Genomic DNA, 26,178 nt, shown 5'->3' with positions numbered 1-26,178 from the left:
CACGCTGTTCACCAGGTAGCCACAAGTGGTCAGAACTAAAAACTCACTGTTTCAGCACCAGCCACTTACTCGTTGCTGTTTATGCAGAAGGTAGAAGGCCATGCTTAAAGAGCCAGTGCATTACTTTCCCTACTCAGGTAACGGCAAACCAGCATTTGGGAGTTATGCCTGCTTCCCATTTCAAGCGCCTTTATCCTCCACCAGTTGCTTTTGAATGCCTTGGAGTCATTATCCCCTGAACTTAAAAGCTCAATTAAAATTGTGCATATGCACCTTTCCCAGCTCTTTTTTCTTTTATAATTTTTATACTTGTCTCAGAAACACTATGCAATAGCATTTTAAAAAATAAGTCAGCTGTGTAAAATTTCAGCAGCGTCACTTCGTGTTACTCAAGCCCTAGCTTGAGTGTTGTACTTCTCAGCCGACACAATACCTTTGTGCACCAGACGGACAACAGCCCACCGCTGCGCTCTCTCGGCGCTACGGCAGCCCCGAGCGCACCGCCCCAGGCTGCTGTGCTGCACCCGGGCGATTCGCGCACATCTGCCGCAAAACCGGCTGCAGTAAAGCGCCGCAGTTACGCGCTCTGCTTCCTGCCGTGCGGGAGCACCAGGCGCCAATGCCGCTGGACGGTGGTCAGCCCGCTGCGCCCCGCCGTGCAGACAAACCCGCCCAAGCAGCTCTCCTGGATGGGCGCGCACCCCAGCCCACAGGTAACCGGGCCGTGGCCGTGGGCCCGACCCCTCGGATCACTCTTTGATGGGGGAGGTAGAAAGTAAAAGATGACAGCTTTACTCGTGGTGCTTCGGGAGTAGTCGAGCTGCAGCCGGTGGGGCACAGAGCGCGCAGCCCCGGGCGGAACGTAGGGCAAGGCCCCTCCGCTCAGCCCGGGACACGGGCACGGGCACGCGGGGGGAGGGGAGGTGGGGGCTACCTGCCGTCTAGTATCAGCACGGCGTGCCGCCATCTTCCTTGCGGATAGCTACCCAAAACCAAGATGGCGCTGGGGCGGTGAGGTGTGCCGGTGTTTTCCCGCCCAGGGCGGAAGTGACGGCCCCGCGGCGGCAGCCCACCTCCCGCTCTCTATGGTGGTTTTTTCTTTTTCCCTTTGGGCCCCGCGTCTTTTTCTCCGGTGAGACGGGAAATGGCCGCCGAGCCGCGATAAGGGAGCGGGGCCGCCGGCAGTTCCGTCAGACAGGTGAGGAAGGGTGGAGGTGACGGGGCCGCGGGGAGGTTTTGCAGGACGGTGGTGTGCGTAGCCGCGGCAGAGATGGCGGGGGGAGCAGTTCCCCCCAAACCCCTGTCGCGCCTCCCGCCTCGCCTCCCCTCCCCCTGTACCGCGCGGTGCCTGCGCGCCGTCCCGCCCTTCCCCGCCGCGTGACCTCGGCGCTCCGCAGCCATTATCCTCGGCGTCCCGTCCCCCCACCCCGCCATTCCTTCTCTTGTAGGGGCCGCGCCAGTCCCCGGGGCGACGGGCACAACCGCTGCCCCGGGGAGGGGCCTTGCGGCCGCCGACACCACCCTGACGTGGCTGCCGCTGCCGCCTTCTGCGGGAGTCGGGCCGAGCCGGCGTCGCTCCTCTGTCGGCCTGGACGGCGCCCTGGGGAGCGAAGGTAGAGAGGGAAGGAGCGACGGGACCCAGCCGTGGCGCTGGTTCGCGGCTTCTGGAAGCCGGGCGCGGGAGGGGGGAGGTGGAAGGTGCGGCCTGGCCCGCTGGGCCTCCACCCTGGCCGGCCTGGGTTGGCAACCTTTCCGCCCTCCCTGTGGGAGACAGGCCTGAGGAGATCGCCGTGCAGCTATGGTTATGGGAACAAAACCTCCCTGTTAACGCTCGTGGGTGTGACTCCGGGAGGGAAAAGGCGCTGGGGTGAAAGGATGCTTCCCAGTGCTGGATCAGCCTTTATACGCTCGTTGGAGGAACTTCCTTCCCTTCGGGCATGAACTGCGGTTCAGGCGCTTGTGCCTTTAATGATGTGCTCCGGGTTGCCTCCCTGCGCCTTAACCTTCCTGTTTAGAAATGCCTGCATTTCTAAAGGCAGGTGAGGGGCTGGAGTGGGTTTTATGTCCCTTGCCGAAAGGGGCTGTTGTGTTCCCGGTGTTGAGCGTGCTGTAGTATACAACCTTTGCAGGGTCTTGTCCTTTATTTTTCATTTACTTTGTAAACCGCCTACTTTTTTGCCTCTGATTTTCTTTTAAAAATCAAATTCTCCTTTTGTGTGTCATGGTGATCCTTTACCGAGTCAGTACAACTTGTCACTTATTTATCTCGGAGATAAGGAGATGCCGCAACACTAGCAGTTAAATTTTACTACAGAAGGACGCGGGGGCATGCAAAACAAAGGAGTTCTTGACACTGCAAGTAGTCACTGCTTGAGTAATGTTTGGTTTATTGCAAGTATATAAAAATGTCTCTTAGAATAGTTGTTCTCAGTGTGGGAAGGCTTGTTCAAAGAGTGGGGTTCCAGGAAAATGCTGTCTAGCTGTTGTCTTTCTCCTCCTTTCTCATCTTTCTCCTCTCTGATAATTCATCGCTTTAGACAAAAGTGGGGGAAATATGAAGGGGTAAAGGCTCTGGCTCCAAGTTGCACTCCATGCAGTTTGTTGTGGAAGGTGGAGAAGGAATTGCTTCTTCCTACTCATCCCTTTTGATGTTGAGTGATAGGCTGTGCTGAATGGCAGGAAGAGGTTTAATGGGTTACATATATCAGTATCTGGTGCGGGACTGCCTCTCTTCTGAGTGCTGGGTCCATGGCTTGAGCAAGGCTTTAGTGGGCCTGACTGTGTGGAATGGATCCTCAGGTGAAGGCTGTGGTTGAGGGATTGTTTATTGGGGGACCAATTGTTTATTGTATTACCATGGGGAAGGGCCTGTTGCCATTGGGGATGCAGAGAACTTGGAGTGATTGTAGGAATTCAGTAAGGGTCTGTTCTTTGAAGCTCTGGTGTGTGTATTTGGATGGATTAGATTCAGGCTGGTTGTCAAGGAGAGATTGTGGCATAGGGCTTTGAGGAATGCCAGAGAACATTTGGGGTTTGTTTACAAATAGTGGAGACAGGTGAAGGAAACTACTGAAGAAAGTGAGCCTTTGGATTACAGCTGTATTCAGTTTATCTGGGTGAGCATTTCTCCCAAAGGTATTCTGAAAAAGTTCATTGCTGTCTTGTTCATTGTGCTGGCACTGGCCTCCATGCAGCCTTGTGGTAAATGGGATATGGGAGGTGATGTGGCTGAAGAGTCAGCTTTGTCTTTTTGTCCAGAGTTGTGAGAGCAGTTTTATTCTGGGTCAGTTGACTGCCCCAGCTCACCAAGCACGTATATGACTATCAGTCTTGGAACAGATGAGGAAGGGAAGATAGCCTTTCCTGCAGCATGCTCATAGCTTGTTGCGAAGAGATTGTGGAAACTACATGTGAAGGGCAGTTGAAAACACCGTGTTTAAAACAAAAAATTACAAGAATGGCAACCCAAAACAATGTGTATCCAAAAGCATGCTAACTCCTTTTTTTGTATTGACAAAATCCTTAGAAATAGTCACTTTGACTTCTGTGGTTTTAGTTAGAGGAGAAACATGCTTTTGTTTGCCACTGGTATTACATAAAAGAGCAGCTAACAATCATATGATGGTTTTGCAGAGCTGATTTCACTACTACTAAGATGCTGGGTTTTGACTTTATTTGCAAATATTTTATATTGTTTTCTATAAAGAAATGAATGAACTGGGGAAATAAAAGGCCTTTGTATATTTTATTGTTCCACTTGACTTTTCATGCTGTAATTCTTAAATGGGTCTGTTTTGTCTCTGTAGCTGTGTGGGTATGATGAAGATAATAAAATAGAGAGGAAATACACTTCCCAGCTCTTATTTGTGGATTCCAAGATAATTTGGGCATATTTGCTATGGCATTTTAGTATCTGTGGGATTCTCAGTTATTGATGATCTGAATAGCATGGGTTTGCAGTCACTAACAAAATGCATTCTATTCTATTTGTGGTATGCCGCTGTTAAGTCTGTAATGCTTTAAAAAAGTGGGACGGAGATAAAGGGTGAATGAAAAAGTATAGCAGATGTACAAGCACTCAACAGATGCCTTACACTACTGTTTCAATCAGACTGGCTTTCTTTAATTCCATAGGTGTATTATGAGAGAATATTCAAATTCTATGGGGATTTCATGAAGATAGTTCTATCCCCTTTTGTTTTGTCTTCATTGTGTAATCCTTGTTGCTTTTGAAGCCTGAATCTTTGAATGAAAATGCATTTTGGCAACAGCTTGTGAATTACCTTAACAAGATTTTGATTTAAATCTTTCTGACAGCTTTCAACTAATGCTTAAGCAAGAGAAGTGTAGACTACTAAATATGAGGGATCGCTAAAATAATGACGCTAAGAGGAAGCATTGTTTTGCTAGTGTAAATGGGTATGACTGTGCTGAAGTGTCTTCAGAAACTTCCATGTGTTGGAGAACTTTTAAAATGGCTTAACAGATAAGTTGCATCTGTAGTCTGTGTACTCTGAGAAAACTTTAACATCAGTGGTGTAAAAAGGACTCTTAAAAATAATGTTTAAAAGGAATTTGAAACAATTTTTTTTGTCTTGATTTTTCTTTCGATCATAGCAAATGCTAACAGTGGCATTTACTTTCTCATTATTGTGTTGCTTGTGATGGGATAAGCCTTATTCTATTGTGTATTTTGTTTGCTGGGTTTGTTTTTTATTACATTTGTTGTCTGAGCCTTATTAAAGATGCCCAAAGATTTTGATATTAAGTCATTAAGAAACTTATCTTGACTGTCTTTGGTCGTGATGTCATTCACTGTCTGACAGGTAATGGACTACTCATTTCTTAATAAAGTCTAGGTTTCCGTGTTAAGGTTTGGTTCTTTGGGCACAGGGGGGAGGAGGGGGTGTGTGTTGTTGGTTTTTGTTCTTGGGTGTTTTGTTTTTAAGCTACTTGTAAGTACTGATAAAAAGCTTATTTTCCAAGTTTGTTGCTGCTGGTGGCTTCACTGGGATAGTTTCAAGGAAGCTAAGACTGCAGTGCAGGCAAAAGAAGCAGTCCTGTCTGGATGCTATTGCAGCTTCCCTGTGTTGGCCCAAGCATTTCTGGGACTGCATCATAAACTGTGTCAGAAATATCATTTGTATTGAAGCTAATCCAGGTGGTCCGTATGTTTTTCTAATGCACTGTGTGGCTGCAGAAATATTTGCCCTGTCATAAGGGAGATCATAATCAGGGATGGGAGGAAACAAAGGATAGGACAGGTGGGATTGTTAATTTAAGATAGGAGTGCCATTTTATTCTGGTTTAAAATAATATGGAGCTACAGCAGCTTCCTCTATAATACCCAGATTTTCTAACACAGGAGTGAAGTGGTTGAGAGCCAAGCCCTAAATATGGGAAAAGCCTTTCACATGCTTAGGGCAGAAAGCATGGGGAAAAGCAGTTTATGTTGCAGGAAAGCATGTGGTGTTTCAGACATAGACCATGTTCCTGGAGGTCATGGTCCTCTTTCAGAAATACTCAGTGGTAGTGGTGTCAGCTTTTTTCATTGCCCTTTACCACTCGCACCCTTACTTGACATGGTGGAGCCACTACAGACAGACAGTGAGCATGAGAGCCTACAGGAGGAGGCTGTAGGGCATTTTGTTTGACACCATGAAACAGTATTTTGTTGTTGTGATGCTTTTGAAAGAATGTGTATTTTTTTTAATTTTTTTTTTTGTGAAAGTGAAGCATGTAGAAACTTACTGTTATAAAGGAGCTGTATCCCTATGTATTTCTATATGTACCATTATTTTCTAAATTAATTTTAATAGAGGTTAACAAAATTTTAGATTTTTGTATGTTGTGAGAACATTTACACAGACAAACCTTTATTTGAAATGCAGCTGTGTAGTCTTTTAATTTTTATGAGAGTTTGCAAAAAGGGGGTTTTATGTGTCAAGCTTTTACCTATTTCAGTTAAATGGAAATAAAAGCTACAAGTAGTTGACTTTTTTTTTTTTTATTCAATAGTTTGTTTTCTATTCAAAGCTGCTTTTTTTTTTTTTTAATGTTATATCCATACTTTTCTGTGTGTGTGTGGGGGGAAGAAAATTAGTGAGAAGGGTGGTGAATAAATTCTGGCTGCCAGCGTTGGACGTGGTGTATCCAATGGCTGCTGAAGGGAAAAAAAACCCACAACAAAAGTGTGGCTACTTCTTGGCTTCACCAGTTGATGGAAAAGATTCCTGAAACTGCGGAACTGACTGACAGAGGTTAAGCTGTGGTAGTTTAAGATCCTGTTTTTTGCCTAGAGGTTTTAAAAGTGAAGTAACTATCTTGTTATAGATCCCCAAGATCTAAAGACTTGTCTAAATTAGGATTTTAGATTTCAGCTAACACCAACAGACTGTTTTTAAAAGTCAGAAGTAGAGATGATGTAAATACTGATTTAAAATCTCAGACCGAGCTTCTATTTAGCTGCAGTTTATGTTACTTTTTCTGTACTAGACTTCTGAATGCCTTAATTAACCTTTGCTAGCTAATACCATCTCACCTTTTGTCTAGACAAGATCTGAAATGGTCCGATACACTACTGTGCTCCTTCAGAGACTCATGCTTGCTGATGATGAGAAGTAAAAACTTAATCTTATTAAGGCATATGTTTTGTAGAAATTGGAAATATCTTGGTCACTACTAGTGAATGGTAAGTGGACTTTTGAAAGCAGTGTTTATGAGCACAAGTGCTACGTTTCTTCTTTTAGATTAAGAAAACATTGAAAGCATCTATGAACAAGTGTGAAAGTGTCACTTAGGAGCAGTGGATGCCTTGCAGTTTTGGCTTTAATGAATAAATTGTTGACTTGAAGCATTTCTGGGAGATCCTTCTCATCTGTATTGAACTGGAACAAAATTCTGAGTTGCTTTACTGGAATTGGAAAGTTTGCTTTATGCTGAGTGAGGCTACAAATATATGCATGGTCTTAAGGCTTTGAGGTAATTAAAAGCTGAGGCTAGTGAAAAGTTTGTACATTTGAGACTAGCTTCATTATTACAGTTATGCTCTGTTTCTGTATACAGGTGAAAGAACTTTTTTTAAAGGATTTGTTGGTTATTTAAGTACACATTTCACACAAGAAGGTATAACAATATAAATGTTGCAAAAGAAACCTAAAGCTTGCACTGTTGTCCTGAGTCCTCATCCCTTTTTTTCATTTTCCTTTTTTTTTCTCCCCCCCAAAAAAATAGCTCCAGTTATTGTGAAGCTGGATGTTAGAGTTCTGACTGTTCTGACAGTTTGCCACTGTCCTTTTTGCTCCCTCTTTCTGGCTGTATGCTGTTCTTTCCCCCATAATCCAGCTCTGGTACTTGTTTGGCCCTTCATTAGGCCAGTTCTATAATTTGGCCATTTAGCCATTTCTTGATGTCAAGAGCTTGCACACTGAAGTACCTGAAGGGTGTTAGGGCTGTTGTGGAGGGGAGGATAATGTGTAGTACAGCCCTGTAAGCAAGGCCGAAGGAGGAGTGATCATATATGGAAGGGGAGTAGGATTTGCCCCTTGGCAGTGGCTAGCTCTGGAACTGTTCCAGTCTTAACATGGAGCTTTGCTGAGTCCAGGAGTAAATTTGCCAATTCATGTGTTGTCTTTTAATGATAAACAGATTAACCCATGTAAGCAAAAGGTAGTACCTGCCCTTTAGTAAAAATTCACGTCTTTGATGGTCTCTTTTTTTATATGTTCTATAGGGATCAGTATTGCTGAAAGCACAAATAGAGATCTTTGAAATAATTGCTTCACTGGCAGCAACTGACAGTTTGAGGTAAGATTAACTTAATTGTATTTTGAAATGTTCTAATTGTACCCAGCCATTTAAAATGAGAATTGATTCTGTTTTCTTAAAATCTATGCTTGCGGTAAGACACTACAATATATAAAACTTTCTGAAATTAGCTTATCTTTTGTAAAGGTTAACTATTACAGTATGTACACATTTGTCGAATGTAGAATACAAATGTATAAATATTATTGTTCAGTACAAGGAAAATCGAACAATTTTCCTTTAAAGATAAGATTGGGTTGTATTATAAACTTACTGTATGTCTGAAGTTTGGCCTGAAAATTACTTGTAATAGCAAAAAACCTGTTTTTCGTATGATTCTCATGTCTTACAACAATTTAAACCCTTTACATTTATCTTGCCTATGAGTAGATAACCATAAGAGATTATAAGCAGTCTTCTGTGAGTTTAATTGAATACAATGAATTAGAAACCATCTTCTGAGTATAGGTTATGCAAATTTGCTTTTTAATAGAAGGAGACAGTAAAAGACAGCATTCAACATCTTACTCTTCTCTGAGGTAAATACTTCTTTTTCTTAGTTAAATGGAAAGATAGTTAGGTTAAAATTGTTTTTTTTTGCTGGGTTAGTTTCAGATGAGGTTATATCTCTTTGAGGCTATGCAAACTCTTGTGCTACTGTGGTGGCAGAAGTCATCTGGGGCAGGAGGGACCAGTTGACAGGGGGCAGATTGATCTGCTTGCTTCTTTTGGGTTCTCTTACAGGTTTCTAAAATCTCTGTTTTTTATTTTTTTTTTTTTAACTTTAAATTAAGCTCCAATGCTGTTTATTTGTCTTTATATAATATTTCTTGTTACCTGAGTGATATTTCAATTATGTAAAGTACCTTGTGACAGAAAGTGCTTATTGCATTGAAAATAAAAGCTCAACACAGTGATTTTAGGCTTTCATGCCTGTTCGCAATACAAAAGCTGACTGTTTGGTTTTCCCATTTGTAATTATTACGAAGTTATGATGATTAGAGGTGCTAAGCATACAAAGGCCTGAAATTGTGTAGTCACTTATTCTCAGTTTATATTCAGGTTGTCTAATGTGACCGCTTTTTTTATTTGCTTTTTTAAGCTGGGCAATTTCAAACGAAAATGGTAATGGGTTAAAGATTTTTATTAATTAAATTGGGCATTTTTAATCTCTGATCTGAAAAAGAAAAGGTTTGTATGTTTTTATGGTTAGCACTAATTCTAAATACTTTATGAATGTACATAAGAAGAAATTATGAATTTATTTTAAGACTCATTGCTTTATAATCAGTTGTAGTTTTTATAGCTTAATTTGAGCTGAAAAGTGTTGAGTTCTGTAGCAAGCCATGTTATTGAAGTAGCTGTTAAAAACTTCACTTTACATGTAATTTAAAAAGTGAAGTTAACCTAGAAAGATTCAGGGTGGGCATATTGACTGGTGGAAAATCGGATCAGAGTGATTAGCTTTAGTATGTGTGGTTAAGAGAAATAATACCCCTGGCTCAAACCAACAACTGCTGTACAGAATAATTCGGGGCTTTTTTTTTCGTATGTAAAAGGTACATTTTAGAGGACTGTGAAGTCCTCTCAGAGAAAGATAAGTGCGTTGGAAATGCAAGGAAACTATAAACAATGCAAACAGCAAGGATTTTATTTAAAATATATAAAAACGTGTAATTGTCCAGACTTAATTTCTTGCCTCAATTTGCAGAAATGTTGGGGTTTTTATGTTGCTTCCTCTCCTACAGGATCAGTTTGCAATTAAATCTAGAAAACCTTTTACTGTTATACTTTTATGTTTTCAGACAAACCACATAGACTGTAGCTATTTTAAATTGTTTAAAACGTGGTTGAGTTTTCCATGTATTCATATTATCTTCGAAGTTCTTTGGTTTAGGAAATGTTATATCTCTTTGTAACCTCATTTTAGGATATAAAAATTTTGTCCATTTGTGATTTACATGTACTCTAAATAGTTGCTTCCCTTTTTCCACCCCCTCCCCTCACTGCCTTTTCTTTTGGTAAGGAGTATATCTACTGGGAAAAATGGGTCGATCTAACTCTAGATCACATTCTTCAAGATCAAAGTCCAGATCTCATTCCAGCTCTAGGTCAAGATCCAGATCACATTCTAGAAAAAAGAGATACAGGTAAGTTGATGTCTTGCTGCATGGAAAGATGGTTTAGTGTATTTGTTGTTGTCTGGAAATTAATTTTTCATTTGCATGATGCTGCGGCAAAAGTGAGCCTGGGATTTTACTTCATTTTAGGTAGTAGATAAATTCTGCTTTGAATGTTATTTCAATTACTTTGTTTAATACTTGGCTGTTTATTCTCTTTTCCTATATCTCAAGATAATTTCAGAATCCTAATGTTTCTTCATGATTTGTGGCTTGTTTGGTTCTTCCTTCTTACTTCCTGTTTTCTTTTGCTATTATTTTCACTGTGATTTGTTCCGTATTTCTCATGCAGCTTTTCAGATCTGGAGAACTTAAGGCTTCAGCAGATAAACTTCGATTTATCTTGTCTTCTCAGTTGCCTCCAGCCTTTTCCTCATCTTTCTTACTAGTGGGCATTATCAACTTCCATAAAAGCAGTGGCTGAATTGAATGTTTACTTCTGCCTCAGCTGCTGTCTACAGCCTGGCATATTAAACAGGCGGTCATGTAACTTCATGTTCCAGGCTGTGAATTGTGGTTGGGGAACTGAATGGCATGCTCCAGAGTGATGATAATCTCTGATTAAATGGCAGAGCAGGCCACTGAAGCTAGTAATGTCTTAATTATGTGTTGCTGAAGTCTAAGTTTCACAGTCCTTAGATAGATACATTTATTCATTTATTATAGCCCTTTGAGACTAATAAATAGATTGTAGAAGTTACCTTAAGACTGTTAGTCCACTTCCTTTACCATTCTGTTTGCATTTGAGAAATGTCGCATATAGTGTCAAGGCGCTTTTTCTTTTTTAACTCTCCAATTGTCAGATATTAATGTTTGCTTTTTAATTTTAGTTCTAGGTCTCGGTCAAGGACATATTCACGATCTCGCAGCAGGGATCGTGTTTATTCTAGAGATTATCGCAGAGATTACAGAAATACTAGAGGAATGAGACGTCCCTATGGTTACAGAGGAAGAGGTAGAGGGTATTATCAAGGAGGAGGTGGTAGATACCATCGTGGAGGCTATAGGCCTGTCTGGAACCGAAGACACTCCCGAAGTCCTAGGAGGGGCCGTTCACGTTCCAGAAGTCCAAAACGAAGGTCTGTGTCTTCTCAGAGATCCCGGAGCAGATCTCGTCGATCTTACAGATCTTCCAGGTCCCCAAGGTCCTCTTCATCTCGTTCTTCATCCCCATACAGCAAATCACCTGTCTCTTCCAAAAGACGTGCGTCTCTGGAAAAGCAGGCAAAGAAAACTGAAGGGGCTCCTTTGCAAGATAGCCCCTTGAAAAATAAATCACAAGATGAACAGAAAGATACATTTGAACATGACCCATCAGAGTCTCTTGACGATTTTAACAAATCATCAGCAGCTTCTGGCGACATTTGGCCTGGCCTTTCAGCATATGATAACAGTCCAAGGTCACCCCATAGTCCTTCAATTGCCACCCCACCTAGTCAGAGTTCATCTTGCTCCGATGCCCCTTTGCTTAGTACAGCCCACTCAGCAAAGGACACACCTCAACATTCCCATTCCATTCAACATAGTCCTGAGAGGTCTGGCTCTGGTTCTCTTGGAAATGGTTCTAGCCGTTATAGTCCTTCTCAGAATAGCCCACTGCATCATATCCCTTCGAGGAGAAGCCCTGCAAAGACAATCCCATCACAGAGTGCTCCACGTGAGGAGGCTCGAGCACGGTCATTTTATCCTGAGGGTGGTGATCAGGAAACTGCAAAAGGTGGAAAGTTTATGAAAAGGTAAGGATTAAATTATAAGTTAATGTTGCCTTTTTAAAGTGCTCCCTGTCGTAGAGTTTAGGCAAGATCATCACTGTGCCTTGGAAAACACAATATGGAAGGAATACTGTGGAATAAATATTACAAATTTTAGTCTGGCTGGAATTTAGGTGGAAACATGCCTTTTCCTCATAAGATGCTTCAAATTCTTGACTGTCAGCTAGTGGAGATAGGGACATGTATCCTTGAGGAAAAATTGGTTTGTGCTTTTCCTTTACAGTGTATTTTCTTATGCTCCATTTACTGAGTGCATCAGACTTGCTTGTTTGATAAAGAATTCTGTTCAAGTATTTTAAAATTTTAACGCTTTGTGTAGTTTGAAGTGCAAATTTTTTGGAAGTCTAAAAATGCAGATGTGGTACAATGATTTCTTTGTTAACATAAACAGCATTGATTGCTAATTGTGTGGTGCAACTTTGATGCCTTGACTTGTATTACTTATGGAAAAGAGTAGGTCTTAGAATTCTGTTCCAAGAATACCACTCGTGAAAGAATGAAGTATTTAAAATCCAGTGTATATTTTCCAGTTACTGTAAAATTCTTCCAACTTGCTCTTAAAATATTTGATAGAGTAGTAATTTTTAAAAGTTGTAAGAATCTTCCTTAGAGTTCCTTTCTAATGTGACTGGTACTTCAGTGGATTTCTCATAAAATGAATTGCAGAGCAAAGCTGTGACTGTGCTATATAGATTCGATTGTAGGTTTTTAAATGAATTTGTCCAGTGATTTATTATGTAAAAATACACTGCTTAGAAGATCAGAAATATTACTTCCTCTCAGTTAGATGTGCTGGAGTTAGTGAATGTATTAAGACATATGTGAAAATAGTGTATAGTGGCTGTACTAATTGGTGCGTTTCTGTGCTTAGGAGAGCTGCCTTCTAAAGGTTCCTTGCTTGTACACAATATAGTGAATGCGTTAAGCCTCTGTCAGACTTGGAATTCTTTTAGAAATATGCAGGATCTTGAAAATAATTCACTTTTTAAAAAATGGTAATTCCTTTAACTTTTGCACTAAAAGAAGTACAAAAAGAATTGCAGTCTAAATTACTGCATTTCATTTGAATTTGATGGAAAAAAAAGACTGCTGTAAAAGAAAGTGATTAAGAAAGAACCAACCACTAGCTTTTTTTTTTTTTTTATAAACTCAAGAAGAGAATTTCTGTGTGTTCTGCAGAAAGGCATTATATTCTTCAAATGCCTCCAGTAGTACGTAGATGACACTGGGCACAGTTAGTGTGCGAAGTGTTGCATGCTTAAGTTGAATTGCTCAGAGGAATGTATTTTCTTCTTCTTGGTGTGGGATTGACACAAAAGAGGAATGCAAGTGAACTGGAATGAATGCAATCCAGAGTTACCAGTCTCTTCTTTGCTATCCACAGGTACACAGATGAAGAGTCTAGAGTATACCTGCTTGATAGGGGTAATACCAGGGAGAAGGAGGCCCAGAAGGAAAGAGGATCAGAAAAAGGGAGGACAGAGGGAGAAAGGGAATGGGAGGAACAGGAAACTTTAGATTTTTTCATTGATAAAGAGCCTGGGAAAGAAAAGTTTAATGACTCTGAAGGGGAGGACACTGAGGAGACAGAGGATTACAGACAGTTCAGAAAGTCTGTCCTGGCAGATCAGGGTAAAAATTTTCCTACTGCATCTCACCGGAATGCTGAGGAGGAAGGAGCCAAATACAAATCTAAAATACCAATCAAGGGCAATAGAGAGAACGATGGATTTAGAGATGAGAAAAATTATAAGCCTAAGGAGACTGGCTATGTAGTGGAAAGGCCTAGCACAACAAAAGATAAGCACAAGGAAGAAGACAAGAGTTCGGAGAGACAAATGATGAAGAAAGAAACTCAGTCACCTGAGCAGGTAAAGTCTGAAAAGCTCAAAGAACTCTTTGATTACAGTCCCCCTCTCCACAAGAATCTGGATGCGAGAGAAAAATCCACCTTCAGAGAGGAGAGCCCACTTAGGATCAAAATGATAGCCAGTGACTCCCATCGTCCTGAAGTTAAACTCAAAATGGCACCAGTACCTCTTGATGATTCCAATAGGTAAATTACTCCACTTTACAGTGTGGTTCTCCACCTCCCTGCAGTGTCATTCATCTTTATTTAAACTAGTGGTTTCTTTTTGTGCGTTTCTCTCTTGTTGATGCATTTAGACCTGCTTCCTTGACTAAAGACAGGCTGCTTGCTAGCACACTTGTCCATTCCGTCAAGAAGGAGCAAGAGTTCCGATCCATCTTTGACCACATTAAGTTGCCACAGGCCAGCAAAAGCACATCAGAGTCATTTATTCAGCACATTGTGTCGTTGGTTCATCATGTCAAAGGTACGTGTTCAGTTTGTTGTACCAAATACATGTCTGACAACTTCATTTAAGCTTGTTTGCTGTCTCTAGCATAGGAAGATTTCAGCAGTCTTTTAATGTTGATGTAGTCAGATTTTCTTCCTTTTGAGGTACATGTAAAAATAATCAGAAAAATAATTGCCGCAGAGGCTAGTATTAAAACCTTCCAACAAAACACAACAAGCTGTGTAGAGGCATAATAGTGGTTATACAGTATTTCTGGATAAGTTTTTCATCTAAGTAGCATGTGAAGTTTGAATATTTGCAGTGTATTTTAAACATACTACATCAGTCTTATTTAGTTTTATTTTAGTGGCTCTACATACAACTTTATATTAAGTGGTGTAGTGTGGATTGACAGGTGTCTTTTGCATTGTCAGTACAATGGCATTCCTTTTGGAGCACTCTAGAACTGATTTCCAGGTTCTTACTAGAACAGGTTTTTTGTCTCAATCAGATTTAAGAAAAATTGCGCTCTAAATGACACTAAAATACAGTGTGACATTTAATTTTATTCCTTTTTTACAATATTGTAGTGCTGGAGCCAGGAATCTCACTTACAGGAACTTTGCAGTGGCTAAATAAAATTAAATTATACACTATATACATACACTCCATAAAATGAATTATACACTAATTTGTGATTTATCAGTAGTGGCTGCTGCTTAGTATAAGCAATTCAAAAAAACCCTCAGCCAACCACCACCATCACCAAAAAAACCCCAACCCCAAAACTCAGACCATCAAAGTGGATCTGTTTCCTTTAGGCTCATATTTTGTCAAAGTTTTCTGATGGGAAAGACTGATAATTCCTTAAAATCCAGTGAGGGTGTCTGGAGAGTTCTTTAAATGCTTTTTTCGCCATCATATTTACTTTATTTCACTGGGCTCTTGTGTTGTTCTTGTGTTTAATGTACTGAGATAATAATGGAAGAACCTGATGGTGAAAATAATTTTGCTGTATCATCGTACAAAGACGGAATATGAAAAGACTTATTTAAGTGACCAGTTTCAGCATATCTGTCTCTAAGCATTATTTTTAAGATGCTTTAGCTTTCAACATCGCAAAGATTCACGTGCTAAGATTCCAATGAAAGCCTCATTTTGTTGGCAAAATTCAGATTACTAAGGTCACATGATCTGCATTTTGAATTACATATAAAGAAGAAAGTAATAGCAACAATAGATTATGATAAGGTATTAGATGGAGAAAAAAATATTTTTGGGACACCTGTTTAGAGTTTGTTTTGAAAGCGTCTATTTCCCTGATGTACAGAGATTTAAGGCTCAATCCAGTGAGAGTTTCTGTAAGTTTTTGCTTATATGGTACATATGTAGGCTGTAGGTGAAGTAATTTTCCTGAAACTCATACATGCTGATCACAGTATAGACTGTTTTTCTGTAAACTCTTATGTGTTAAATACCTCGTAAATGTAACAGCTTAACAGCCTGTCTGGTCAAAGTTATTAGAACGTGTACAGTTACAGTTGTTTTTGAAAGCGGAACTTCTCCTTAAGTTTCAAATTTACTGTGGTCTATGATCAGATTTTAGTAACTCTTGACAAATGGAAGTAATGTTCATTGTTGGTGTGATGCGACCAGTCTGAACAGCTCTTTATTAATGTAGAGCTGAAAATGCCCAGTGATGTTTTCTTTTTCATTGTAACTAGGTCCTGGAATGTGTTTTGAAATGGCAAATCCATGTTACAAAAGTAAAATAGCTGTTGAAAGATACAGATGCCAAACAGGCAAAGTTGAACCTTCTGTCTTCCTGGCAAAAATGGCATAAAAACAGAGTTGCTAGCTCAAATTCCTGTGTTTGGTGGAATTATGATTGAGGCACTACCCTTGTAGTGGCCGTTTCAAGTTTTAATGGTTGGTTATGAGAAAATACTGGATGCCGGGCGGTAAGTTGATACAGATGTCTGTTGACCTGTTAAGCAGATAGCTTGCTTCATATGTAACATTTCATAGCTCATGACTTTATGTATTTCTATATTACATTTAAATACATTTGTTGAGATGGTCTAGAAACTGAGTTTTGCTGTTGCTAATTTAACTGTCTCTGAAGGAAGGAGAAAATTTGTCAGAAGTTGTCAAGTTTGCCAAGATGCCAGATGCTTACATGAATTTGTTTACATATAGGTGTGTTAATTGTTTTGGATTGTTTATCATCACAGCTTCAAATTAAGAAGTTGTATTCCTAGAAGAAATGACTTGTTAGGTCATTCATGTAGTTATTGAAGCATATATTACTTAAGCATTAATTGAGAGAAAACACTTAAAGATGAATAGTAAAACGTATTTGCTGCAAGTATTCATGACTCAAAATAACTTCATTTTCTCTTATGGACAAAGTATTACTGTTAAGACATTGCTCCTTTCTCTTTCATTAAAGAAAAATGTTATTGAAAATGCAAGTTTAATCTGTAAATTAGCTTGAATTAGATATGATACAGTCATGGCATAGTTATAAGTAGACTTGCAGTGATGCTGTGTGCTGTTACTTTGTTTGGTTTCCAGAATGTGTAAAAATAGGGAAAACACCACATTTGCTTGTCCTGATAAATTTATTGAAAATACTTTGTTTCTTGCCTGCTACTTGCCTTTGTCAGGAGTAAAATACATGTCAGTTGAATTAAACTAATGAAACAGTGTTTTTTCTGTTGTAACCAACAGAGCAATACTTCAAGTCAGCTGGAATGACCCTAAATGAGAGGTTCACTGCATATCAAAAAGCTACTGAAGAACACTGCACTCGGCAAAAGAGCCCAGAAATACATAGGTATATGTTAACTCCATATGTAGACGCTTTGTGTTTCAGATAATGTCTGCTATTATTTCTTTTGGGAACCCAAAATAATTTTTCTAATCCTTACGGAGTAATGTGTCAATTTCTGTGTAAATACAAATATCAGAAAACCCCGCCAACACCCCCTTCCCTAAAAGAACTCTTGTGAGCCATCTGTGGCTTTGTAGCAGGTGTCTCCTTTACCTGTGTATCTCATTCGGGATATATTTACTCTTCTCATATGCAGTGCTCAAATTGAGGGGCTTATGTCTTGAAGATGAAAGGAAGCTCTGTACAAGCATTTTTTATTCTTCAGTGTGAAATATTCCATCTCATACTACTTTAGGGTATTTTGTGTGTTAATTTACAGCAGTTTTTTTGAAAACTCTTGAGAGCCTGAAAGATAAGGAGGTAGGCATGCAGATGTAGTTTCTGAACGTGCTTTATGATGCAGTGTACTACGTTTGTGTTGCATGTGAGGATATATTATCTCCATATTCAGTATCCAACTTCACAAGTTTCCTTAATGGTTAAGTATTTTTGACTTTACAGCAAGTTATCGTAGTGTTGATGTCAGCTGTGGGATTCTCAAGTGGCTGCATACACTGATCTTTTGAAATAACTGATTAAACGTTTCTTGCATCTTCAAAGGTGTACTTAAAATGTGAAAAATCAAACTGCCTGTTTGTGTGTTTAGCATTTTTTACACAAAGCAGAGCCAAGGTTTTTAGTTTTTAGTCTCCTTTTTTTATTCTGATGGTGGATCTTTATATGCAAAAGGTTTGTTCTACTGCAAAAATGTCTTGTTTCTCAGTTTTCTGTGGAAAAGAAATGTCTGAGGCCATGAACAGTCACATACACACATGGCAAGACACTGTTTTTATTTTACATTTAGGAGGATTGACATCTCTCCGAGTACCCTGAGGAAGCATACCCGTTTAACAGGTGAAGAGAGAGTCTTTAAAGAAGAAAGTCAAAAAGTAGGTTCCAAGTAAAAGTCCCATCTGTATTTCTAAACTTAATGTGTTTTGTTTCCCTTTAAATCTGAACTTCATCTTGGTGTTTGTGTATAAAAATGCAAAAATAATTTTTATTTATTGTCTTGCATTTAGAACATTTTTTTTCCTTCCTTTGAGTAGAACTTGTTACCAAGAAGCCGGTTTATGTAGCATGATTTTGCTATATTGATAACGTGGCATATAAGGTCAGGTCTTTTTCCACCTTTCTTGGACATAACTTGATCATTTTTGTGGCACAAAACTGCCAGAGAACAAGGAATAGAAAGGGTTGGGGGGAAGCACAGATGATGATGTATTGAATTATAAGGCACTTGCACTCTGTTAAATCAATTCACCAGAAGAAATGAATACTTGAACATTCTCCTAAACCATGTACTATAGTCTGTGTGCATGAAAAAACAGATATCCCGTTGGCTTGATGGGAATGCTTGTTTGAAACTGAAATTCTTAGCTGTTCTTTTTTTAGATCTAGCCATTGCATGTAAAAGGCGTTCACTTAAAGTCAGTTTGTCTGCTGAAGAGTTTGTTGAAAAATAGGTAAATTCTGTCATGCTTTTTTGAAAATAGTTGCACAGCTTGACTTTTCATTCAGCTCCTCTTCTGGATGTTTTATTTCAAATTTTTGTTCCAAAATACATATTTGTTTACAGGGAGATAAAAAATTAAGGTGCGATTCTGCTGATCTCCGGCATGACATTGACCGACGTAGAAAAGAGCGAAGTAAAGAACGAGGAGACTCAAAGGGTTCCAGGGAATCCAGTGGGTCAAGAAAGCAGGAGAAAACTCCCAAAGATTACAAGGATTACAAATCTTACAAAGATGACAGGTAAATATTTGAAGTCTGTTTATAGGTTTTTAGCTTCTAATTAGCCTTTTGTAATTGTAAGCTTAATTGCTTTCAATTTTCAATGTATAATGGAACATTTAAATTTAAACAATTAAAATTATTTGTTTTACAGCAAATATGTATTATCTGTCTTTTACACGGCTTATGGTGGATGAGGACAAAAACTTTGGAATAGCAAGCTAACACTGAAAAAAAAATGACAAATTAATCTGTCCTATTATCCAGGCTACATCAGGAGGTTGGACTTCAATGCAGTACATTTCTATAAACAGTTTGTGTAAGAACTTTGGTTCGTTATGCTTGATTCCGCACTTTTTCAACTCATAACACCCAGAGTATGAGAATCTTACTGATACTTAAGTTTTAATATGGGTGAGAAGGGGAATTGTTATTTTTATCTAAAGCCAGTGGGCTCTTCTTAAGAAAAAAATGTTAGCCTATCTCAGTGGATACTGTGTAGCAGTGGTAAGAGTTACTTCAGGTATGACCTTCTTTTGTATAGAATATTAAAAATCTTGTAATTTGGGTCAAATTAGTACCACTATGGGGTTAGTAGAAGTCTTGCTGTAGGAATGTTTTCCCCTGCTTTGTACTGAATATACAATGAATTTTTACTTACGCTTTCTGTTTCCCATTTACTTTCTGACTTTGGTATCCACATTATCTTCCACTGGCTAATTCCCTACAGCCATCTATGTAGGGAAGCCCACACCATATCTTCTCAATTGTGCAAACTGAATTGTGTAAAGTTACTGTAAAACTGCCTTCAACTTCTGTTTTTTTGCCTCAGAAGAAAGGCAATCTTAAAAGTAACAGAATCTCTCCATGGCATCAAAAAGTAGAAAAGCTGTATTTGCAGTTTGCAGACTGCTGCTTTCCAACTCACTAGCAATAAGACACATTGAGTGCATTTGAATGTATTAAGAGGAGGCTGGAAAGTGGAACTATGCTGCAGCTTAATGCCTGAAGTACATAACATATGTGTGATTTTATGACCAGAAGGGGGATAGTTTTTCATAAAAGAGACCTGTTTTAGTATAGCATGTTACAGACTATCTAGTACTTTTAAAATAGCACACAGTGTATCTTTTTATTTTTCAGTAAACAAAAAAGAGATCAAGACCGTGCTCGGTCCTCCCCATCTTCCTCCCCATCTTCTTCCTCATCCAGCTCTCGAGAAGAAAAGGATTGCAAGAAAGAAAGGGATGAAGAGTTCAAAACCCACCACGAACAGAAAGAATACTCTGGTTTTGCAGGAGTTAACAGGCCAAGAGGCACCTTTGTAAGTTGCTCTCTTATTCTTATCTAGGCTAGACTGATTTCATAGCAGTGATTTTTGAATTCCTTTATGTGGTATACCAAACCTGGAAAGTTGTTTGGTTTGATTTTTTTTTTTTTCCCCCCAGCACTGCCCAGTAGCAAATTGGTGTGCAATTGGTGTGCAAATACATTAGCATGCCACTAAAGACCCTAGCTAAGGGTGGGAAAAATTATTTCTGGCTTCTTCCTTGCTCTTTAATAATTATGTTGTTTCCTAACAGGGTCTGAAAAATTACATTTCTGTAAATACGAAATCTTGTGATCTGTTACCTCTTAACTCCATGCAGTTTCTGTCACTTTCCATGTCACTTTGTTTGGTTTTGCCCTCTTTTGTGATGCCTGCAACCTGTTAAGTAGAGAAGGGTACATATTTAAAAATGTACATCAACTTTGAAACAGCTGTATTCAGGAGAGGAGATGGTATACTTGTGGGTTGTTTTTTTTTTTGTTTGTTTGTTTTTTTCCCAGTGTTTCTTTGGTCTGGAGTAGCCACAGTGAGCATGAAAGCTCATTAATTTAGCTCTGGAATGTGTTTTAACATTGTGATTTGGAAAGTAACACATTGACCACACAGTCTTAAGAAAAATCGTAACGTTAAAACTTCCATATTAACGTAATTACTGATACTTAACTGAGAAATGTAGAAGTACTAGGGAAGACTAGGATTCAATAAAGGAGGCCTTGAAAAGATAAGGAACACTTAACAAAACAAAAAACCAAACCAACCTAAAAATACCAAACCCACACCAAAAAAATCCCAGTCAACCCCAAGCCAAAACACACATACAAAATAATTCACGCAAAAAATAAAGCCCTTAGAAAACCAAAACAAATGGAAAAAAAAAAAAGTTCAGTGTTTGGGTGGTAGGAAATCTGCCAAATAGACTTACATAATGGGTAGGGGTAATTTTGTACTTTCATAGCATTTCCTTCGTGTAGCCTATAATTAACACTAAATAATGCTAAAAGGCATTGACAGCTATAAGTATACATTGAATTGTTTGCAGTAGTGTAAAAACTTTTGAACTACACATGAGGGTTTCTGAAATCCATGTGGGGTGTGCAATGCTTGAGTTAGGGTTTGAATCTTCCGACTGAAAAGCTTTAGCTACTTAGAAGAAAATTAAACATTCAAAATTTCTAGCATTAAAAATGCAGCATTTCCTCTCGTTATTTTTATTTTATATATTTATACTAAGAAGCATCTATGTGGCATAAATACATAAATCCTTGCATGCTAGGCATCAAAATAGGGCAATATCGGCATAGCCTGTAGGTATATAAGCTAGTGGCACTGAGTTAAACAACATAGAGCTTAAAACCCCTCTCCTGTCAGAAAATTTGTAATTGGTGGAAGCCTTACTGCTTTGTAAAAACCAGCTTGTATGCATTTGGAAAAAGATGCTACTTTACATGAAATTTAAGTAGATACGAATTGGAAGTTTAATAGACTTCTAGTTTAACTTGTGGTGACTGCCAGTTCTGACTATGCAATAAATGGTTAATGTTCCCTAATGGAGAATACATACATGGTCACACATAAGCTTATTGAACAAACTGTGCCTGGACGGGAGAATCTTAAGTAGGCCAACCTGTTGAGTTACTCATGTTCTCTTCAGGGATATAGGCTGGGTAGTACTGAAATATACAGACTAGCTAGTGTAGGAATTTGTTTGTAGTTTAGGCTAAGAGTGGCTGCATTCCAGTAAATACTGCTTTCCCTTTGGAGTAGATAAAATGTTCTGGTTATCAATCCTTCCCAAAGCAGAAAGTCTTGATATACTTGGAGAGATAGATTGGTCGATGGAGGAGACTTCTAAGCTAAGCTGTCAGTTTCATGTTAAATCAGCAAAGATTTTTGCACTAACACTTCTGCTAGATTTATAGTATTTAATTCTAGGTTTCTTATACATAAAACATAAATAGTTTTAAAGTAGGAACACAGAAATAAGGATAAGTAGAATCTTCTAATGGCACTGTCATTAGTATCCAGCTCCTGAAGACTTTTGTTTTCTGTATAAAAGGAATTTTCCTATATAAAATACTTTTTTTTTTTTTTTTTGATGGTCTTTGCAGTAAGTAAGCCCATAAATATAACATCATAGTAGATTTCACATCCTGTAGTTCTTTGCCTGAAACATGACCTGGTGGGGAGGAGTGTGTCAACACAGTGTTAAAGAAAGCTGTAAGTATTTTCCTTGAAGGAAATCTGATCATAGGACCTAACACCAGGAAATGCTCATCCGTCCTTTGTTAAAAATCCTTCCAATTTCATCTCTACATCTTTTTTTTTTTTTTTTTCTCTTCCCCCCCCCCCCCCCCCCCCCAGTGTGATACTTCTTGTTGTGCCCTAATCTGTAAAGGTTCCAAAGCTATTTGAAATAAAGCATGTAACGTGTCCTCTCTTGCACAGGTGGCATTTTGTTTTTGGTGATAGTCTGCCACTTTCCAGATGATTTTCTAAGCAGGATTTTGGGTGTTTTTGTTTCTTACACACTTCCCCTCTCCCACCCACCCCCCACCCCAGTTTTTGATAGGTCTTAAGAGCCATTTCTAGATTGATTTTTAGCCTCTTTGATTTCAGAGTACTTTTAAAACTGTCCAGCATAAATTCAGCAGTAGAAGTGCTGGAGCATTATGGAACTACGTATTTTTAATAAATGAAGTTAATTTGCAGTCATATTTTTGTAAAGTTATTCTGAAGCCCCAGTTCTGTCTGTTAAACTAGACTGTTTACGGAAATCGTGTTCTGTAGGAACTGCAGGTTTTAGCAGTCTATCTTCCCAACCTAACCTTTGTTCTCTCCTTGAGTGGAGGATATAAACTCTCAGTTAATGTTTCCTACAAGCTAAAAGTATACATGCTGAGGGGAATGTATATATTGCTTGGTGTATTCTGAGTATTTTCTTTGTTGCTGTAAGACTTTTCAGCGTATCATTTTGAAGTCCTCTTAATTCATTATAAAGGTTAGGACACTATTTTTCACTTCAAGCATTTCTGTTCTGTATAGTATATGCTGTTGATTGTAATAAATTGTTCATTTGAAATATTATTTGCCTAACATACATTTTTGAATGTTGAAAATGAATAACACAAAGTGGATATATTTATTTGAAAACTGCAATGTTTGTATGTATTCTAAAATCACTTCCTCATAACCAATACTGTTATGACTCCATAAATTACATTTATGGACTGACTCCATAAATCATATTTCTTTTCCCCCGACAGTATTCTCCCTTTTTCAGTCTAGTTTTTCTGTTTGTTTTTGTCTGTGAACAGCTTCAGGAGCTTCTTCTGACCCCTTGTTGCAACACACTGGTTTACCAGCAGTCAGAGGAAATTTCATTTTGGTGGTTGTGGGTCAATTTATGTCAAGAACTCATGTTTCAATTAAGTTGAATAGAATAATTATTTCAAAGTGAATGCTTGAATAGATTAAGGTAACATACCAAATTGAAAATGGTTTTACACTTGCAGTTACTAATTAAGCACAGAAAGCTATTTTCAGTAATGGAGAACATGAACTCTTCTTTGTGGTTTTATGTAAATGGATTAAATGACATCTTGGTTAATCAGTTTCGAATTAGGGGCAGAGGAAGAGCCAGAGGAGTCTTTGCTGGAACAAATACTGGTCCCAGCAACTCAAATACTACTTTTCAGAAGAGACCGAAGGAAGAGGAATGGGATCCTGAATATACCCCAAAAAGCAAGAAATACTTCTTGGTGGGTGTGGAGAACTCAATACCTTATGCATGCTTTTGTTTTTTCAAACTTTCTACAAGTGTAGAAGTAGCATGCATGTATAGACAGGGACTTCAGTTACATAAATGTGAGGATAGCAGGGTTGTTGGGAGTGCCTGGTCCTGCAGCTTTTGTGTTTCACAGCAGGCTGTGGCAGTAACTGAGGCCTGACACAGAATTCATGTCCAAAACCTTCATCAGTGATTGGGAAAGAAGGCAGATTCAGACTAAAATTACTAAACTTAATTTTGAAGGGAAAGACTTGTGCTGTGGTTTCCTGGATTTATGTCTATATGGCATTCAAGTTTTGTCTTATGTATGTCTGGAAGTCTGCAATAGTGGAAGATGAGGAAAAGCTGACAATATTTGTGGATGTATGTAGGCTGACTCTGTTATTAGCAGTCCTTCTGTTATTGAGTAGTGTGATAGCCATAAAATCACCTTCTTTTGCATTTTCCCACATCTGGATTATGAAAGAAGGACTGTTGATGTAACCACTCAGTAAGTAGTGTAGTATGTTGGAACAGGTAGCTTCTGTTCCAGTGATTTCCTTAACAGTGCAAATTTCTAAGGATATTGTTTCACTATGGAAAATAGTTAAGTAAGGAAGATTAGACCTTCTCCTAAAGCATTGTATCTTGTCACATATATCAACAGTTAATCCAAGAAATAATGCAGTCACAATTTGGGTGTTTGTACAAAAAGTTCTTCTCCGTCTCCCCACATTTACATAAACATTTCTGATCTGTAACCAGAAGGATCTGATAATCTGTTAATTCAGAAATTCTGTGATAGCTAGAACAAGTAATTGTAGCTATTAAAATTTTTCATATACCTAAAAATGTGTTTTTAGTAAAAAGTCACCCATTAACTACTCTTAACAGTAATTATTAATAAACTGCTTTATATAGGTGTGGTATGTGTTTAATAGTTCAGATTTCTTTCCAAATCACAAGTAAAAAGAGCAGATGTTGAAGAAAGTGTACCTCACTCTTCTAAATATAAACCTTTTTCATACAAAATAATTGTCTGTAATGTTGATGTAGCACATAGGATGATTGTCAGAAGATTAACCAAACTATGTAAGCTTATATTTGGTAGCAAGATAGCAAAATTAAAGCTAATGAACCAAAGAAACTCAAATGTTGTTCATGTCAGATTTGAACAGTTTAAACTTCATTTTCCCTGTGTTGCGCAGGTGAAGCAAGGTTTCTGAAAACTCCCTTCAGTTACCCTCCCTTAATAAGTATAAAGAATTCTATCTCTGCTTTAAAGTAAAAATAAGAAATCCTAGCACATTCCTAGAGCTTCCTTCTTTAAAATTGCCAATACTTCATTCTCAAAGCTAGTTACTTTATTCTGACTGAAGTGACAAGTAGCTGATTTGGTACTCACAAACATTTGAGTAGGTCCACAGCTAATAAGGGCTCTTAAAACAATTTATTATGATCTGAACTGTTAAAAAAGCTCTCTTAATTGTGTTTTGTTTGTTTGTTTTCTATGTATAGTATAAATTCAGTAATAGAGTACTAACATTTAAGGGTGTGCATTTAAGAGGTATTCTGACTTTGTTCTTTGATATTATTGTAGCATGATGACAGAGACGATGGCGTGGATTATTGGGCCAAAAGAGGAAGAGGCCGTGGTACTTTCCAGCGTGGCAGAGGGCGTTTTAACTTTAAAAAGTCAGGTAGCAGTCCGAAGTGGACACATGACAAATACCAAGGGGATGGAATTGTGGAAGATGAAGAAGAAACAATTGAGAATAATGAAGAAAAGGACAGACGCAAAGAGGAAAAGGTAAACAGTTTAGTGAATTGCAGATTAGACAGTTTATCTTGCAGTATCTCAAGTAATTGTGTGTGTATAAGGGGGGCGGTGAGTCATGTTTAACATGTTTTGGCGTTTGGGTTATTAAGGTTTACAAGACTGTTTTCTTTCTTTCAACAGGAATAACCCTGGAAGAAAGTTATAGCTGAAAGAGCAGCTCTTGCACCACCCACCCAACATTTTTAATATGTTTTTTGTTTTGGGGTTGTTTTTTTTTTTTGTCAAATGAATGTAAGCGTTTTACTTAAATTTTACTGTTGGAAAGTAGTTTAGAGGGATTGTTTTTGTTTTAAGCCTTTAGAAAAAAAAAATCTTGATATAGTAAACTATGTTAATGATCGTACAGGTAGAAAGTAAAATATTTGTAACAACTTTTAAGAAATTTTACTGTTTGTTATATGCAGTGTAATTCTGCTTTGTCCAAATACATGGTCAAGTACAACTCTAAAAGTTTTGATTCTCCCCTATGTCTGTGTTTTATTCTGAAGTAAACTTACAGCTCTGCACACCTGAAA

The 26,178-nt window shown here is 38.6% G+C and overlaps 2 protein-coding genes across 14 annotated transcripts in view; one reads left to right on the top strand and one right to left on the bottom strand.

Moving 5' to 3' along the window:
* LOC134174551 (uncharacterized) overlaps positions 1-199 on the bottom strand; it is a 33,453-nt gene extending 33,254 nt beyond the window's left edge. Inside the window, exon 1 of the mRNA XM_062639663.1 lies at positions 70-199. The gene's annotated coding sequence lies outside the window, so the exon portion shown is untranslated. The remainder of the gene's footprint in view (positions 1-69) is intronic.
* A 380-nt stretch (positions 200-579) lies between these two features.
* BCLAF1 (BCL2 associated transcription factor 1) lies at positions 580-26,178 on the top strand. 13 transcript variants are annotated; one of them, XM_062639638.1, is made up of 15 exons: positions 580-713; positions 6,553-6,691; positions 7,733-7,806; positions 8,300-8,345; positions 9,833-9,956; positions 10,817-11,722; positions 13,143-13,814; positions 13,925-14,094; positions 16,792-16,897; positions 17,799-17,883; positions 18,573-18,748; positions 19,871-20,051; positions 23,669-23,815; positions 25,424-25,633; positions 25,784-26,178. In XM_062639638.1, the coding sequence occupies exons 5-15, from the start codon at positions 9,853-9,855 to the stop codon at positions 25,787-25,789; spliced, it is 2,763 nt and encodes a 920-aa protein (XP_062495622.1). In that variant the 5' UTR covers positions 580-713; positions 6,553-6,691; positions 7,733-7,806; positions 8,300-8,345; positions 9,833-9,852; the 3' UTR covers positions 25,790-26,178. The 13 variants fall into 13 exon arrangements, with proteins under 13 accessions (XP_062495622.1, XP_062495621.1, XP_062495620.1 ...); XM_062639636.1 differs by lacking the exon at positions 580-713 and adding an exon at positions 1,057-1,198; XM_062639635.1 differs by lacking the exon at positions 580-713 and adding an exon at positions 1,370-1,613.

Source organism: Pezoporus occidentalis, unplaced genomic scaffold (genome assembly GCF_034315485.1).
Source record: "Pezoporus occidentalis ecotype Australia unplaced genomic scaffold, CSIRO_AGI_Poc_V1 ctg61, whole genome shotgun sequence".
NCBI classification, from domain to species: Eukaryota; Metazoa; Chordata; class Aves; order Psittaciformes; family Psittacidae; genus Pezoporus; species Pezoporus occidentalis.
The sequence above is the reverse complement of the archived record's forward strand: the minus strand, read 5'-3'. Positions and strand labels throughout refer to the sequence as shown.

Excerpts from the sequence above, each read along its gene's own strand:
- BCLAF1 (XM_062639638.1), top strand. The coding sequence starts at position 9,853 with ATGGGTCGATCTAACTCTAGATCACATTCTTCAAGATCAAAGTCCAGA. Across the intron at positions 9,957-10,816 it reads TCTAGAAAAAAGAGATACAG|TTCTAGGTCTCGGTCAAGGA; the intron begins GTAAGTTGATGT and ends TTTTAATTTTAG. Across the intron at positions 13,815-13,924 it reads CCTCTTGATGATTCCAATAG|ACCTGCTTCCTTGACTAAAG; the intron begins GTAAATTACTCC and ends TGATGCATTTAG.